The 18,828-nt window shown below is 50.5% G+C and overlaps 1 protein-coding gene across 1 annotated transcript in view; it reads left to right on the forward strand.

The window, feature by feature from the left end:
* The window catches only part of GAK (cyclin G associated kinase), a 1,786,158-nt gene that overhangs the window by 1,587,161 nt on the left and 180,169 nt on the right, over nt 1-18,828 (forward strand). Inside the window, exon 25 of the mRNA XM_078676333.1 lies at nt 7,586-7,837. Coding sequence (XP_078532459.1) covers nt 7,586-7,837 — 252 coding nt within the window. The remainder of the gene's footprint in view (nt 1-7,585; nt 7,838-18,828) is intronic.

The following is an 18,828-nucleotide window of genomic DNA, read 5'->3' on the forward strand; positions in this document are numbered from 1 at the left end:
CTGGCCGCCTGCCAGCAACTTCTTTCTTCAGGCTCCTGGTTCTTCAACGAGGGTTTCCGACGCAACTTCAACCCTATGCAGCCGCAGCCCCTGGGCTAGGTAAACTGAGTACTCCGGTGCTCCAGCATAGTCCAACACCCTAAGTGTTCGGATCCACTCCCGTTTTCGACCCACCTAGTCGGGTTCGCCCGAGAACAGTAACTTTGCAATTGCTAGCATCCATAGACTTTTTCCCCGCCTTACGCGTGAGAGTTCCCACTCTGCACACGACGTCCACAGGCCTCCTGCTCCTAACCTAAGTGTTTAGTATTGTAGGCCTAGCGATTCTAAAGTCTAGAAAAGTATTACTTACCTGCTAGTAATTTCGCATCCCATTTTCATAGTATATGGTTTTTCGTGCCCCTCGGGCATCTGTGTAAATTGTGCGACTTTCAGTGTTTCTTTAAGAGTTTTGTTGTGTGCTTAGCTCCCTGTCTCATAAAGAGCCAGGGTAGTCCTGTTATAAATAAATATACTTTATTTTTGATAACAACTTGTGTGGTGTCCTTTCACTTGGTGTTCAAGGGGTAATGTGATGGTAAAACAGCTGGCTTAACACGCCCTCTAGAGTCTTAGCCTTAGACTGCTCGTATCCATGCTACTAGGATAGCTGGTCTATAAGGTTGACTTACAACCAATCATCAATAAGGGTTGTTTGGACTGATACATAGTGATCACTAGAATAGTGAGCACTGCATATCAGGCCAACTTCTCACAGGCAGGACGTTATAGCCCACATTAGAGCCTTGGAGGAGGCAGACCCTGACCCTGAGGAGTGCTCCTCCACGGAGCGTCCCCCTGCGCCGTGATGATGGTGGGACATTTACTGCAATCAGCTCGAGGTACTGTTGCTCTATGCTCCACCAGCGGGCCGGGGGTTGTCAGTTTGGGGGTGGGCCCGGGTGGGCTCCTGATCTCTCACTGCTGGGCCTGGGAGGGTGGGGGCTCCATACCTCCTAGTACTCTCTGTCAGCCATGTCCCTCTGGTGCTGCCCCCTGGTGAGTGACATCCCGATGGACATTCGAACCCGAGGGTGTAGGATGCCCTATTCAGGGGACAGCGAACTCTGGCCCTGTTGGCCACGCCTTTTTGGTTCATACTTCCAGCCTCAACGGCTGTGGCCTGTTTGGTTTTTGTATCCGACTCTCTTTTTTCCCTTCTTTCTCTCTTTTCCCTTCTTTCTCTTTTTTCCTCCCTCTCTTTTCTTCTGTATGGGACCTGAGGGGGTAGGCGTGGGGACGGGTGAGGTCGGGCAGGGTGGGATCACTGCCGGGGATGTATGGGTGGTATGTGAAGTGTGGAGGTTGGCGATAATTGCGAATCCTAGTATCCCTTGCCATGGCGAGTAAGGTGGATAGACCCCTTAAGATCTTGTCCCTTAACGTTAAGGGCCTTAATTCGCCCAATAAGCGCAGGCAGATCTGGCATTATATCTTGCGGCATGACCCAGATATCGTTTTCTTGCAAGAGACCCATCTTCTCCAGGCAGATACTGGGCGCATGGCGCACCCCAGATACCCTCTCCAATATTGGGCGGTGGCAACCACGAAAACGGCGGGGTGGCGATTCTGTGCAAAGCTGGCATCAGGCGAGGTACCGATAGGATCTTTCGAAGTGGTGATGGCCGTTTCCTCAAGGTGACTGTCGAGGCGGGAATTCGCCGCCTTACGCTGTGCAATGTGTATGCCCCTAATCAAGCACAGGATCGTTTCCTTCGGGACCTCTTACGCGATCAGGTGCTTCGGGGTGGGCCCTCTGTTATCCTCGGGGGGGATTTTAATTTGGTGTGGTGCCCAAGGATGGACCGGAGTGAGGGCTCCTTTCATGGGGCGGGGGCGATGTCCCTGGCTCTTCGCAAACAGATAGAAGACCTAGGGTTATTTGATGCATGGCGATACTTCTCCCCGGATAAAAGAGAATACTCTTTTTATTCGAGCGCCCATCGTTCTTACTCCCGCATTGATCATGTCTTCCTGTCCCATGATTTGCTTCATGAGGTGGTGGATGCTGGGATGTCGGACATATCCATATCGGACCATGCCCATGTGGAACTCCTTCTCAGGGATCCCCGGACTGGTCCCCCCAGAGAGCGGAAGTGGCATCTACCCCCGCATCTCCTTAGAGATGCGGTGTCTGTGGAAGACATCCGAGCGGCCATTACCTCCTATTTCGAGTTCAATGACCTCCCGGAGACGCCTTTTCAGGTGGTCTGAGACGCCTTTAAGGCCACAATCCGGGGCCACATTACATCCCTCGCGATTGCAAGGGCACGAGAGGGCAGGGCGGTGGAGGATGGCTTGGTGAGGGATTTGCGGGAGGCGGTGACGCGAGATCAGGAGGGATCCACCTTGAAGACGCGGAGACATCTGGCAAATATTCGGGGCCAGCTGCGGCTATTGCGTGCTAATAGGGCCGAGGGATCCCTTCTGGCTCTGAAGCAACTACATTTCGATGGAGGGGACAAGGTAGGGAAACTCTTGGCGAGACGACTGAGGGTCAAAGCGGCCAGATCCCACATAGCGAACGTGAAGCTTCCCGATGGGTCTTGGGCGATGACGGCGGGGGACAAGCTAGGAGCGTTTCACGACTATTACACCTCACTATACACGGCGGATCCACCGGCACCCGACGCGTCGGAGGCCGTGTTGGAGCACTATAGCGGGACGCAGCTAGACACCCTCACGGCTGGAGGACTGGAGGAACCGCTGACTCTGGAGGAGGTGACCTCGGCCATCAAGGAGCTGAACCTGGGCAAAGCGCCGGGACCTGATGGCTTGCCGCTCTCCTTCTATCGAATATTCCAGAATCAGCTGACTCCGTATCTGCTCCGGCTGCTTGCCTCTTTTGATGGCGGTCAAGGCCCCTCCCCGGACATGGGGATGGCCGAAATAGCCCTGATCCCGAAACCTGGGAAAGACCCTGCGCTGTGCTCGTTGTATCGCCCGATTGCGCTGCTCAATACCGACTTTAAAATATACACCAAGATGCTGGCCAAAAGATGGCGGCCACGGATGAAGCCCATCAGGTGGGCTTCATCCGTGGCCGCCAAGGAGCTGACAATGTGCGGAAAGTTGCTCATTTGGTGGGGAAGGCGTGCCATTGGCGGATCCCGGCATGCCTCCTCTCGTTGGACGCTGAGAAGGCGTTTGAACGTGTGGACTGGTCGTTTCTCCGAGCGGTCCTTTGTAAGATGGGACTCGGTCCACTGATGGTGGCTCGGATTATGGCACCTTATGCTGCGCCTAAGGCTAGGGTCCGTGTGAACGGAGGATTGACGGCTCCAATTGACATCGGAAGAGGGACGAGACAGGGCTGCCCCCTCTCGCCCCTTTTGTTCGCCCTAGCGGTCGAACCCTTGGCGGATATGATTAGGCGTGACCCGAACATCCACGGTATTCCGTTGGGTGGTCAGACCCATACAGTGGCGCTATACGCCGACGATCTCATCCTTACCCTCACGGAACCCCGACAGTCCCTGCCAGCACTCCATGCAGTGCTCAGCTCCTTTGAAGACGCTTCCGGCCTGAAAATTAACCATGATAAATCATGGGTACTTAACCTTACGATCCCCCCAGCTGACGTCCCCTTGCTGGAACGGTTGTGCCCCTATCGCTGGACTGCTCGTCATATTCGATATCTTGGCATGTCGCTGACCCCCCTCCCTGGAGGATTGGTCGGCACTTAATTGGGCAGCTTGCCGTAAATCCATCCTTAAGGACCTGAGACGCTGGAGGCCACTTAATCCCTCGTGGCTGGGACGGCTGAACGCTATTAAAATGTCTATTCTGCCCAAGCTCTTGTACTTGTTCCAATGCCTCCCCACACCTATCCCTCTACCGAGCATCCGAGCCCTGCAAAAGGACTGCACTAAGTTTATATGGGGAGGTAAGAGACCCCGCTTTTCTCAGGCACTTCTTATGGCCCCGCGAGACCGTGGCGGCCTTGCGTGCCCTAATTTCGTCGACTATTACTGGGCCGCCCACTTGCGGTTTGTGATTGATTGGGGCACCAGGAGGAGTGAGAAGGGGTGGCTCCATATGGACCGGGCGGTCACGGGCCGCACTATCTGGAATCTGGCCTGGACTCATAAAGCGGGGCGGTCCCCTAGTGCGTATCTGGCGGTGCCCACGAAAACGGTTTTGAATGTGTGGGACAGGACAGCGGTACGGAGAGGTCTCACGACTTTTCCCTCACCGCATACTCCTATCGAGGATAACCTGTGGTCCCCTCCGGCTAATCATACTACTGCTTTACGTAAATGGTCGCAGGGTGATTTCTTTGATGGGGGCACCCTCAAGACTTTCGCCCATTGTAGAGAGGAATTCCGACTCCCGCCGGAAGCTGAGCTACAATTTCTCCAATTGCATCATTGGGCCTTGTCGGACGCAATATATCCAGGGGCCACTAGGATCTTTACCCAGTTTGAGCGTCTTGCACGCTCTTGCACCGACACGAAGGGCCTGATCTCTCGAATGTACCACATTTTGCAACACCCTCCAGATCCCCCTTGCCAGCAGTATCAGCAAAAATGGAATGCGACACTGGGTGAGGATATTTTACCGACGCAGTGGGCCCGCCTCTGGAGGGACATCCCCAAAGTATACCACAGCATACCGCAGCAAGAAAACGCGTACAAAGTAATGACACAATGTTATTACACACCACAGCGCCTGCACAGAATGTTCCCCTCTTCCGCTCCTGGTTGTTGGAGGTGCCAACATGTGCCTGGGGATTTCCTGCACATATGGTGGACCTGCCCTCTGATCGCCGTCTTCTGGAAAGAGGTACTGAGCCACATAAGGGGGGTTTTGGGGTTTCCATTGCATGATGCCGCCAGTACAGCGTTGCTGGGAATCAAACCTGCCAATTTGCTAGCCCTGACCCGTAATGAATGGAGTGTAGCGTTACAAATGCTGGGCGCTGCCAAACAACTTATTGCCCTGTACTGGAAAAAGGCGGAGACTCCCCCTCTTGCTGCGTGGTTTGGGAGACTCTGGCAGGTCATCACTATGGAACTGCTCTCAGCGAGACTACAGTCCCGCACTATACGCTTTGAGAAGGTTTGGCGGCCCCTAGTGATGTATCTGTGCAAAAGCGAACATGCTAGAAACATGCCCCCCAGGCTGCGAGCGCTGCGCTTAGTGGAGGATGCTGTGCTTCCCTTTACCCCCCGTAACGCCCTAGATTGATGGCCTGTTGCCCCGACATGGTGATGTGACTATGAGTCCTGATGATTGTTCCTGACTGTTACTCCTTGGGTACTATCGCTCCCCCTAGCTTGTCTGCCTCTCTCCCTCCTTTCTCTCTGCTCTCCCTGGACTCTGTCTCAACTTTCTCTGTTGTCTTCCTTTAGTCTCTGGATATGTGTTGGACCGCTTTGGTCTGTTGTTGGGCCTCGTTTGCCCCATTTGTTGTTGCCCGACCCTCTGGGCTGCATTCCAGGCATGGTGACAATTGGGCGGGACCGAGTGCGGGCACTGTTCTCTTCATCTGGCTGCCCGAGATGTTTGCCAACAGGACATTGCTACGCGAGTGGAAAAACTACGGGTCCTGCATACACCAGCAGCTATTGTATACCAAGTGTTATATCGCGGCCGGCCCCTTGAGGGTTGTAGGCTTAACGCCGTGTAAGTGTCACCTTTTCTTGTGCGTTCCCCTACATGGGGGTTTAATAAAACAGATGTTGACAAAACAAAAGTGTCAGTGAGGCTGTTGGGCAAATTTGACCTGGGTAAAGACCATTTCTTTAATGCTGTCTTGTATTATTTCTGACCAGGACATCATAAAATTTGTGACATTGAAGTTTCCTGAAATTACTGCCTTTTCCCCAATAGCTGTAAGCGTCGACTCTTTGTATTTCTGCGGCAAGGCTTCTTGATGAATTCTCTTTGCAGACCCAACTCCCCATGTATTATCTCTTTGGCATTGATTCTAGAGATGAGGAACCTGATGTAGAAGTATTCATAAGAAGAATAAATGTCTGCTCTTTGGTAATGATCTGTCTATTGGATACTCTACCTCCCTGCAGATTTCTCACCAACACACTCCCTTCTGTATTCTAACCAGTAGTTTGGCGTGCGAATAAGGTTCTAACTGACTTTCGGCTCTGCATTCCAGGCAGTCTTGTCAGTCTTGTCTTCTAATTGAAAAAGGTGAGTGCTGACAGCGTACATGAATCATGTCATTTCTGGGTAGGCATTGGAGAAGGATTGGAGCTGGGGCATACCTTCTGGCGTGGGACAGCAGTTTCAGATTTTCTTATTCGAGTTCGCGCCTGCAGGGGACTCTAAAGGTGAGAAATCTGCACGTAGACAGAGTATCCAAAAGAAAGATCATTACTAAAGATGCTTTTATTTATTTGTGAGTTTATGGCAGAATTGACCGGAGTAGAAAATATACAGAAGTGATTGAGAGTAATAGCTCTCCGTGTGTGGGATGCCCTTGTTGTCTCCTTTCTCAGAAGCCAAAAGTTGCCATTCATTTGTACCTTTGACTTGGGACTGAAAAACGCGAGGGAGTGAAAGAAATGAATTCTTACGGAATAGGTATGTGTTTTGCAAGGAACAAGGGCATTATTTCATCTGACCTAAAATTAAAGCACCTTATCATTAACAACTACTTTGTTTCTGATAAGATAAGCACTTAAGGACTAGTGATCAATGAACTATATAAAACTGTTAAATGTAGACCCATATGCATTTTGACAGTGTTGGAGTATCAGAGTGTGTGAGGATGAATACGATCTAAATGTTTATACATTTAAAATCTCAATATGGAAATGGAATATAAAACAGCTGATTTTGTCACATTGACATTAAAGGAAAATTAGGGCATTTAGCCATAGAAGTGTTTCATAAACGTTGCGCACCAACTCCTCAAACAGTGGAGACTTTGTATAAGGAACTGATGGAGAGATAACTTGAATATTTATTATGTCTTATAATATTCGCTTGTGTGTTATTTGAGTCCATATTTGACCCTAAACGTAAATAATCCTTTTTTTGAAAATGACATAGCTGTTCTTTCACATGTTTTTTCACCTCTATGACCTTCTTTCCTTCTCTTTGAGTAGCTTATCACTAACCGTATAGGAGGTGCCTTCTACCTACCTACTTACCTCGACATGGTTTGCCCCTTTACAAGCAGTTAGGCCCCATACACTTGATACACCCTTATCAAATGCCACTTTCCCCCACTAATCAGACGCCTTTTTTCCAGTAAATTCTTCACTCTCAGAATTAAACTTCCTCCTTTTACTTTACTACAAGTTACTCATTACAGTTCCTCACTGAACAATGCCACATTCTAATACTTCAGGGTTAGGCAGTGGCATTTCAGCTGATATTACTGCTGTCAGGGGAGAATCGGGAAACCTCGACAAAATGTTATTTACAGTAGCTATGTTCAAAATGATTTGCTGACATCCGAGCATGCGCCTTATTTTAGGTAGGAGGATCATGTTCTAAATAACCTATCGGTAGCAAAAAAAGTCATACATTAACCTTTCTCAACAGATTAACTAATGCAATATTTGTAATATTCTAGGTGCCTGCACTACACCTCGATTTCCACCTGATGGTTTCAGAGAGAAATCTGCACCTCATCAAAAAGTTGAAAAAACGTGGCAAGTTAGCGCACCACAAAATGCAGGACAGCCATGGAATTCACAGGCAAAATCAGTACCACCAAAAATACCACCACCACCTAAACCTGCAACTCCGGGAAAATCCAATTACACTGTTAACTTCAGTGTAATTGGTGGGCGAGAGGAGAGGGGCATCCGTACGCCAAGTTTTGGTAAGTTGTGAAGCCTTTTTTAAATGCTAAAATCAGAGTAAACTTTAGTGGGATTAAATGTGGACAAGGGAAAGGATGCGATTAGTTCTGTCTTGCAAATTAGCTATATTGGTTGTATATTAGTTAGTTATCATTTTTGCCTTGCTAATACAGTTGTCACATTTGCAATGTTGAGGTAATTATGTATAGTATTCAGCAATTAAGACGCATTGTATTTTTTTTTTACTTGTTTTTATTGCATTTTCCAAAAGAAAACCAATGCCCCAACGCATGACATACAGAGTGTGTTAACAGAGTGTTGGCATATGAAATGACATGCAAAATAACAGTGGCTCATATAACAATGGTAACCAAATAAAAATGCAGGTACATACATTGTTAGATATTAGTAGTTCCATTTGTCATAACCTGCTAGCTGACATAGCATCTATTTTTGCAATTAAGTGCACCTCACTCAGTGATTTCTGTGTGGAGCAACAAGTAAGAGCAGAGCAGCTGCTAAATGTTCTTCCGCCAAGAAGCATGAGGTAATAGGGACTTGTAGGTATTGCTGGTGGTGTCGGACTACATTCATTCTTTTAGCCAAGCCTTCACTGTTGGTGGTGCGGACCCACCCCAGTGTAGGGAAATCTGCCTCTTGGCTATTACCAGAGTAATTGCAGCAAAGGGTCAAATCCCAGCCACAAGTGGTCGAACATACCCCAGCAGTGCAAGCAGCGGGGAGGAAGTCAGCTGAGCCTCAACCATTGATGTCAAGTGTCCAAACACAGCCTCCCAGTATGCTAGCACAGGGGGCGCAATTCCATGCCAAGTGTATGAAATCCGTTTTTGCCAACGCACACCTCTGGCAATTGTCTCACTTTGTATGATCCATTTTTGCGAGAAGTGTGGGAGTGACATAGACCCTATGTATGTATTTAAAGTGCAGGAGCTTGTGCTTGTTGGATCTGCCCACAATAATACACCAGTGTCCTGTCTGGCAAAGCGTGTTCTAGGTCCCTCTCCCAAGCCCCCCGTACCCTTCCTCCCACTTTCGGACGAAGTTACTGTGCGAGATGATACAGTCTGGAGACTACGTGTGTGCTGTCGGGCGACGTGATTATTGTAAAGAGAGGGGGAAACGCGGGTGGCTCCACTGCCAAGGGCCGTATTGCAGCAGCCTGCGAGGCCCGAGTCCTATGCACAAGATATCAGTCCAAAATGGATATATCGCTACCCTCTCTCAAATTTGCAATTGAGCGCATCTGGCCGCCCGCGAAACACATCTCCAATGGTTCAAAGCCGACAGCAGGTAAGCGCACGCCGTGTCAAGGTTTCCATGGTCGGGACAACCAGGGGTTTTCAAGAATTGGCAAATGCGGGAAGTACAAATAGTCTGCTTTCAGATATTTACAAAGTCACTCCCAAGCCCAGCATGTAGCTTGTAATGTGTGGGGGAAGTCCAGCGCGAATGGAAGGGTAGTGTCCGTCAAGGGAAAAATCTCAGATTTAGTCCAATTGATAACTAGACCAGAAAAGCGCCAAAACGCACTACCTTCCGAATAATCAGAGAGAGATTAGTAGCAGGCTCCCGCACAAATAAAAGGATATCGTCCGCGTATAAGGAGACCAGAAGAGGACCCCAATGAAATCTGTCTTTTAACCCCAAATTGCCTTTGGGTTTTTTAGGACACTCTTTCACGAAATGTCCCGAATCCCCACAGTACAAGCACAAGTTTTTTGTTCGTCGCTTTTCTTTTTCCTCTTTAGTAAGAGGACCTCTAATCGATCCAATTTGCATAGGTTCCTCTCCAGAACCTATGTCGGTTTTTGTGCTTTCTGACTTGATGCGATCTAGACGAGGAACGAAGGATCTGAACTCTTTCTTCTTTTCAGAACGTCTCTCATAAAGTCGATGATCTATTTGCAATACCAGATCAATTAATTCAGACATTTCCTGAGGTCTCTTAGGAATTTGAGCGAGGGCATCTTTTAATTCATCCTTGAGACCACTGTAAAATATGGCCCATCGTTTACCCTCAGGCCAGTCAGTCTCTACTATTAGTTTGTTAAATTGCGGTATGTAGACTACAAGATCACAGTTCCCTTGTTTAAGGTCCAGCAGTTAATTGTCTGTCGCTTGATTTGCTGTTCTTCTATCAAAAATTCTCAAATACTCCTTTTTAAAAAGTTCGAAATCATACAGAGCCGGATCATTGCGAGAGATCAAGGGCATCGACCAGGCAGCAGCATCACCACTCAAGTAGGACAGCATGAATGCAATCTTTGCTTGATCCTCCTTAAACACTACAGATCTGCATAGAAAATGTAAGGAGCACTGGGTAAGAAATATCTGAGCTTTCTGTGGATCTCCACTAAACCTCTCAGGATTGGCTAAAGGAACTATCGGTGCCACAGAGTGTATGACTTGGGTAGCGACTTCTGCTGCTGATCTACGACTTGGGTCTAACCCTGGTAATGGAGTTGTTCCTGCTAGAAGCTCCTCCATCATTTGTTTTATCTGGTGAGTCTCCTGCTGGGACCTTTTAATCTCCTCCCTCAGACTTCTGTTTTCCTCAGCTGACTGTTCCAACTGATTCTGCAACCCTTCTAAGACTCCCGCTAGGGACTTAAGTCTAAACCCTCAGCCATATCGACTCGGCTGGACAAGATGGCACTTCAATCTGTCAGATGCCGTGTGACCACAGGAGTCGATGCTGCTCCCTCTGCCCCACCGCCTCAACCACCACCTGAAATTTCCTCTAGGTAGTGTCTTAAGCAGGGGGGAAAGGGGAAGTGGAAAGAGAGACTGCCTTTGTCTTATAGAGTTGTTATCTTCTTCACTCTATGGTTGTGTGGTACCTTCTAGGTCAGCACCTGGAGAGGACACAAGATATAAACACACTGCCAGAAACTATTCAAGTGCATTAACAACTAATTCTAAATGTAATTACCCACAAGACATTGGCTCTAGCTTCTCTCTCGGTTGATAGCCGTACTTGCTTAAGCAGTCTTTATGCTGAAAACAATTACACCATGACATTAGAGATAAATGCATGCATATGTTCTAGTCCAACCTGTAAACCTTAACGCTCCCTTAATTACCTGGTCACTGCTTATGAAGGTGTTGTAATTCTTCAACTGAACTTCTTTTAATGATTACCTTATTAGCAATTCCTGCGTCTAATTTCTTAACTACAATTCCTAACTATGAGTAAACTAAGGTTAAACTATCATTGCCCAGGAGTTAGCTTCCAAAATACACTAAACAAGTTCGGTACCTTGACTGCTTAATTAATGGACACCTCAAATACCAGGCTCTGACAAGAAGAGTTCCGTGCTTGCTCAATGAACTCTGGTTCTTCCTCAAAGTCTTCCGAAATTCTTTTTCTTGTAAAGGCTTGAATCCCTCGTTGCGCACGCGTTCTGTTCTGTCAGCGATTCTGAATTTCTTCTGGGCAAGACACAATGCGCTAATTCTTGGTCTCTTATGACAGAAAACCAAGCGCATCAAGGAGATGCTTCTCCTTGCTGAAAAGCTACAGTTGAAGTGCGCAGTTCCAATTAGGAATGCGCACGTTGTTGGCTCTGCCGATCGCGTGCCGCTGAATACTAGACCGCCAACCTGCTCTCTGCCGATCTCGGTCTGCTTCGTCATTCCCTGCACTACATTGTTGCAATGTTTTCAAACATTGTTTTAAACTGAGGATGGAAACTAAATATCGCCTCTTCCAGTGGGGATATTTAGACAATCTCTTTAGATTTCTATTTATCTTGGTTTTAAGTCTCGCATGACTAGTAGTACCCACTGCAGTCTTGACAGATGGTCAACCCCACTAGTGCAGTTCTGACACCACCATGACCTTCCCCAAAAGCCTTTTCGGTAACAAGACCAATGAGATCTGCGTTGGTGCTGTCACTGCAGGTGTTTTAACTCTGATGGGCTTTCTGAAAAATGTGGCCATCTTTGTAAAGTCTGGACTCGGAGCAAAACAGTGGAGGAGGCTCCTTAGAAGTTTTTTGCCTCACAAAAACATTTCTGTCATGCTTGGGGAGCTCTTAAGTGCACGCTCAGATTCTTTCTTTTCAGATGGCGAATATTGTCTATCATGATGTAAATGGAAGCTCTAAGGCTCTCTTAACCCCACCCAAGCCCCCCCACCTGACAAATGCTGAAGATAACTTAGTTTTACACAATGACACCATCTGATCGAGACTTCTAGCTGGAAATTCCCTACCTTAGAATATTTCCCAGGCGTCAGACTGAATCTATATCGATCTCAGCTTTTGGGTGGCTTCCATAGAGCAAACAAGGGAAAAGCAGTGCACAAAAGAACCATTTGCATAGAAATCTGCTATGTGCATCTGCTATGTGCTAGTAAATAGCCCCATTGTGTGCTCATTCTACCAGAGTTGGTAGTCGGGACCATTGCCAGGCTACTACGTGGGCATCTGTGCATATGTCCATGAATGATTGCTGTTTAGATAACCAGGTGCGTCGGATAAGCCTTTTGCTCGATGCATCCGTCACCCATCCCCCTGGACTGACTGCTTTGGTATCTATTAACAAGATGGGTAATCTGCAGTTAGAAGTCTCCATTAGAACAAGTTAATTATATTCAGTAACACAGATTTTCTGCTAGAAACTCTTTATAATTGCAGATTCCTGATCGACGCAATGTCCTATTCATTTTTTGTAATGGACTCACAATACCCAAGAAATACTCTCAATATGGAGGGTATGAGGAAATGGTAAAACCAAGAAGTCCCGTAATTTTAAATCTGTAAAAATGGGCAACCCTGCACACTTCGGAATTGAAACAATAATTCCTAGTGAGGTATGAACCGAAACCTCATTACCATGCATCAGATATACAGGACCGGGATATACCTGACCATAACAAAGAAGCTGCTGTCACCCTGGTGGAATGGACCCCTATGCTCTAAGTAGTCCATTACACTGTAAAAGTATAACTCACTCTGATGCACAGCATGACCCAGCAGGAGATTGTCTGTTTTTGAATCACCTGCTCTTCTTGGAGCCAGCACAGTCATGGAAGAGCTTATCGACAGTCCATGACGAGCAAGTCCTTTCAGCATAACAACTGAATGCATTAATGGGGTCCAAGTAGTGGAATCTCTCCTCTTTCCAGGTGGGATGAAGAGGCACATAGAATGTTGGTAGAGTAATGTACTTACCTATGTGAAACACTGTGAACAGATAACGCCTGCGGTTTGCTGACACGCTGAGCCTAGTGAATGACGATCAAGAATAGTCTTTCAAGTTAACAACTGTCAAGGAGAACTGTGAATAGGCTGAAAGGTTGAGCCTATAAAGAAAAGGATTACCAAGTTGCGTTCCAAGGCTAAGGCATAACCAAAGAAGACACAGGAACAAATGAGCTACATTCTTTTGTAAAACACATATCTGAAAGAAACAGGTTAGTATTAGATTCCTTACCTTAGAATATCCCCAGGCGTCAGACTGTATCCGGAAACTTTTGCGTAGCAGTACCCTTGTGCGTCGGTAGGCGTCGTCTGCGGCTCTGCGTCCGTCGTTGGCGCCAGGATGACGTTGCCGGAGTACTTAGACGCTGCCCTCGCACGCTGACGTCAGTTCCTATTTTTTCCGCGCCAGCAAGCGCCGATCCGGAAAAAGTAGTACCCTTAGTCAATTTTTGACTAAACTTTTTCGATCATTTTTGATCTTTCTTCGAAGTGGAACGACTCCGACGGTGCCGGTCGGGATGCCCGGGTTCAAGCCCTGCGTCGACTGAAACCGACTGATTGCCGGTGTCTTCATTGCCTGGGGCCCGACCACGATGACAAGTCGTGCCTTGACGGCGAAGGCTAGGCGGGAGCGGTTCCGCAAGCGCCTCGAGCTCCGGCAGTCTGCCCCGCGCCGTTTGAGGTCCCGGTCCGGAAGGAGGTTGAGGGACCGGTCGCGGGGCCGGAGTCATCACGGCTCGGAGGATCGTCACCACTCCTCGAGCTCCAAGTCCTCAGGTAGAGGCACAAGAAGTCGAAGAAGCGACACTGCTCTTCCGACTCCCCCCCCCGAAGCTCGCGCGACGTGGCCGGGGGTTCGGGCGACACCTTGGGCAGGAAAGATGGCTTAGTACGCAACACAACCTTGTCCGGATGGACAGAAAGGAAAGGGGGTGTACATGAAAGAGCCTGGTTCCGGATCCAGGTCGTCGCCGGTCGACCTTACAACCGCGACGGTGCTGGCCCCTAGGGTGTCGTCTCCGGTGACGTCATCCCCGGTCCCCCCCTCGTCCCGGTTCCGACGCCAGAGTGGCGTTGCTCGACGTCGCATTCAACGCCGATGGGAGATTTCTTCTTCTATGAACCCGGCCGCATCTTTTGACCCTGAGTACCAGGAGATGGGTGGCGAGGCGGATTGGGAGGGGTCTGAGGACCCTCTGGCACGTGAGTGCCATTCTTATCAGGACTGGGCAGGTGAGCTAGGGGATGCCAGTGGTTTGGACAATTCGCCAGACACTGGTTTTGTCTCCCCTGCTACCGTGGGTACGGAGGAGGGGGCTGCCTATAGTGTGGTGTTGACGCGGGCGGCCAAGGCCTTATACCTTCAACTCCCCGTCGTGGCCGTGAGGACTAACCTCCTCACTGAGGTCCTTAAACCGCAAGCAAGCTCTTCGGAGCCTCTGTTGCCGTTTAATGAGGCCTTGTCTGACGGTCCACCGCTATAGGTCCCCCTGTAGATAGGAACGTGGCCAGACGCCACTGCCCGGCTCCGGGCGACCCTTGCTTCCTGTCCACCCACCCCACTCCCGAGAGCCTGGCCATACAGGCCTCTAACTCCCAGACCGCATTCCGGACGGCTCCCCCCGATCGGGAAGGTACGAACAGTATGGCAAAAAGATGTTCTCCTCCCTGAGTCTGGGGTTGCGGTCCGTTAACACCGCGTGCCTCTTGAGTCATTATACCCACTCTCTGTGGGACACGGTCGCGGACGTGCTGCCACAATGTCCGGAGGAGGCCCGGACTAAACTCGCCCAAGCCCTTGCGGAGGGTCGAGATGTGGCACGGTACTCCATCCAATGTGGGCTGGATACAACGGACTTGCTGGGTAGAGCGATGGCAAGGACGGTGGTGATTCGTCGCCACGCCTGGCTGAGGTCCGCCAACTTTTGGGCTGATGTCCAAAACACCCTTATGGACATGTCGTTTGATGGCCGTCGCCTCTTTGGCGACAAGGCAGACAGTGCGGTTGAGCGCTTTAAGGACTCCAGGGCTACGGCCAAGTCCTGGGGCCTGTCGGCCCCGCGCCAGCAATCTGCTGCCTTTCGCCCCTTTCGTGGCTAAGGAAGGGGCGCCCCCACACGTCTTGCCATCCACGGGCCGCAGACTAAAATCCAGCGCAGTGGCGGACGTGGTAACCGCCATGGCGGTGCCCGGGGACAACGGCGAGGCCGGTCCACATCTACCCCTGCAGCATCCGCCTCAAAGCCCTCCTAGTCCGAGCTTTCAGGCCCACGTGATGCCAGTGGGGGGCAGGGTTCGCCATCAGCTCCTCCACTGGCGCAACATCACATCGGACAGGTGGGTGCTGCAAATCGTCCTAAGGGGCTACTCCCTCCCCTTCGAGCCGACCCCTCCAGCCATGCCACCGCAGTACCACCGCGTGTCGGGGGATCACTTGAATCTTCTGCAAGAGGAAGTTGCAGCCCTCTTGGCCAAGGGGGCCATTGAGCGCGTTCCTGGGCCAGAAGTAGGGTGTGGTTGCTACTCCCACTACTTTCTGGTTCCCAAGAAGGACAAAGGGGGCCTATGCCCTATCTTGGACCTGCGGAACGTCAACGGCTTCCTCCGGAAGGAGTGGTTCAAGATGCTGACACTGGCTCAGGTCTTAGCTGCCCTGGACCCGGGAGACTGGATGGTAGCGTTGGTCTTGCAGGACGCTTATTTCCACAGCCCCGTCCTGCCGGCCCACCGGCGCTACCTGCGGTTCACAGTAGGCCACGAGCACTTTCAGTTTACCGTGCTCCCCTTCGGCCTTACCAGTGCCCCACGGGTGTTCACGAAAGTGATGGCGGTGGTCACAGCTCATCTGCGCAGGTTAGGGGTTTGTCTTCCCCTACCTCGACGACTGGTTGTTGAAGGCGGGCTCACCCCAGACAGTCGTCCGCCACCTCCAGACTACGGCTGACCTCCTGCACCTGCTGGGGTTCTCCATCAATGTGCCGAAGTCACACCTGTGTCCCTCTCAGAAGCTCCTCTTCATCGGAGCGGTTCTAGACTCGGCGCAGTTTCGGGTTTATCCTCCCGAACAGTAGGTTTGGGATATTCAGGCTCTGATTTCGATCTTTCAGCCTTTTTCCCGAGTTTCGGTCAGGTTGACGCTGCGGCTTCTGGGGCTGATGGCCTCCTGCATCCTTCTGGTGCATCACGCCAGGTGGCGGATGCGGGCTCTGCTGTGGGACCTGAAGTTTCAGTGGGCCCAGCATCAGGGCAACTTGTCCGACCATGTCTTGATCTCGGAGGGCACTGCAAGACAGTTGCAGTGGTGGCTCACGGACCGCGATTTGGTCAGCGGCAGATCCCTCTTCCTTCCCCAACCGGAGCACGTAGTTGTGACGGACGCGTCCCTCCAGGGCTGGGGAGGCCACATGGGAGAGGCGGAGATCAGAGGCCTCTGGTCTCCGGCGGAGACTCGACTCCACATCAACCTGTTGGAGTTACGGGCGATTCGTCTAGCACTGAAGGCATTCCTCCCCTCTGTCCGGGTGAGTGTAGTGCAGGTGTTCACGGACAACACCACCGCCATGTGGTACTGCAACAAACAGGGCGGGGTGGGGTCGTGGACCCTTTGCAAGGAGGCTCTGCGCCTTTGGCAATGGCTGGAACATCAGGGCGTGACCCTGGTGGTTCAACACCTGGCAGGTTCTCTGAACGCCAGGGCGGACGAACTCAGCCGCCGGTGCATGATGGATCACGAATGGCGTCTGAACTCGGATGTGGCGCAAGGCCTCTTTCAACAATGGGGAGAGCCTTGGTTAGATCTATTCGCCACCGAAGAGAACGCGCAATGTCATCAGTTCTGCGTGTTGGAATTTCCAAGGCGGCACTCGCTCGGAGACGCTTTTCGTCGCGAGTGGAGTTGCGGTCTGTTGTACGACTTTCCGCCTATACCACTTCTGCCCAGAGTGCTGAAGAAGATCAGGCGCGACCGGGCCCAAGTCATCCTTGTGGCTCCGGACTGGGCTCGAAGGTACTGGTATCCCGAGCTACTCAGTATGTCAGTCGATCCCCCGGTTCGTCTGCCTCTTCAGGAGGACCTTCTGTCGCAGCAGCAGGGGACGGTCCTCCACCCGAACCTGTCCAGTCTCCACCTCCATGCTTGGAGATTGAGCGGCGACAGTTGAGGCCATTTGACTTGCCTCCTGAAGTCTGTAACGTCATTCTGGCAGCCAGGCGTCCCTCCACAAAGTCGGTATACGCCTGCAGGTGGAACAGATTTGTGGCATGGTGCACAGCAAAGGCTGTGGATCCTCTTGCTGCCCCTCTTTCAGAGGTTCTTCTCTCCTTCTTTCTCTTGCCCAGCAGGGCTCTGCTCTGGGCACTATCAAGGGCTACCTTTCTGCCCTTTCAGCCTTTCTCAGGCTACCTGATCAGCCTTCTTTGTTCAAGTCCCCTATTGTAAACAGATTTCTTAAGGGCATCACTCACACTTTTCCTCCTGTTCCGTTTGTGATGCCTCAGTGGGACTTGAACCTGGTTCTGACTTTTCTGATGTGCGCTCCCTTTAAGCCACTTCACAATTGCCCTCTTCGCCTTCTGACTTTGAAGACTGCTTTCCTGGTTGACATCACCCCTGCCCGGAGAGTGAGTGAGCTCCAGGCTCTTTCTTGTACTCCACCTTTCCTTTCTGTCCATCCGGACAAAGTGGTGCTTCGTACCAAACCATCTTTCCTGCCCACGGTTGTCACGGCCTTCCACATTGGGCAGTCTATCACCTTGCCTACCTTCTTTCTGCCACCGCATCCCTCTAAAGAGGAAGAGCGGCTCCATCGTCTGGACCCAAAACGTGCGCTCTCGTTTTATCTGGATCGCACACGCCAGTTCCGGGTGGATGACCAACTCTTTGTTGGTTACGTGGGCGCTAAGAAGGGGAAAGCGGTGCACAAGAGGACCATCTCCCGGTGGATCATCTTGTGTATCCAGGCATGCTACTCCTTAGCTAGGAAGGAGCCCCCTGCTGGATTGCGGGCTCATTCTACCCGAGCCACGGCGACTACCACTGCCCTGGGCAGGGGTGTGCCCTTACAAGACATCTGTCAGGCAGCTACGTGGGCATCGCTGCACACGTTTGCAAGACACTACTGCCTGAACAGCCAAGTTTGGAGGGATGGCTTCTTTGGCCGTTCCGTCCTCCAGGACTTTCTGGTGTGATTATTGGTTCGCAGACCCACCACCGGGGTTGGTATTGCTGGGGTATCTATTCTAAGGTAAGGAATCTAATACTAACGTGTCTCTTTCAGATGCACAAGTTACTACTTGTGTAACGATATATCTGTAAGAGACATTAGTTAGTATTAGATTCCTTACCGACCCACCCATCCTCCCCGTTCTGCGAACCAATATCTAGGGTTAGGGTTTGTAGGAAGGTAGATCCCTGACTATGGTTGCCCCCAACTTTTTGCCTGGTGTTTTGCTGGTTTTCTGACTTAGTTGACCTGGGACCCTGCTATTCAGGACCCCAGGCCTACTGCTCTCTCTGTAAAATGGATTCCATGTACCTTAGGTACATATCTAATTGGATACTGAGTCACCTTATCAGTCCCTTTACAGTGTACCTTAGGTACCCAGGGCATAGGTGTACCCAGGGCCTACCAGGGGCTGCAGCATGTATTATGCCACCCCTGGCTGGCCATCCAAATCTGACACAACTGGCTGCACGACAGCTGGGGCAAGGTGGTGTAATCACCCTTTGCTTTAGATATAGTATACCTATATCTAACCCTAAAAGGGGCACACAGATCTCCTAT

Source organism: Lissotriton helveticus, chromosome 2_1 (assembly GCF_964261635.1).
Source record: "Lissotriton helveticus chromosome 2_1, aLisHel1.1, whole genome shotgun sequence".
NCBI classification, from domain to species: Eukaryota; Metazoa; Chordata; class Amphibia; order Caudata; family Salamandridae; genus Lissotriton; species Lissotriton helveticus.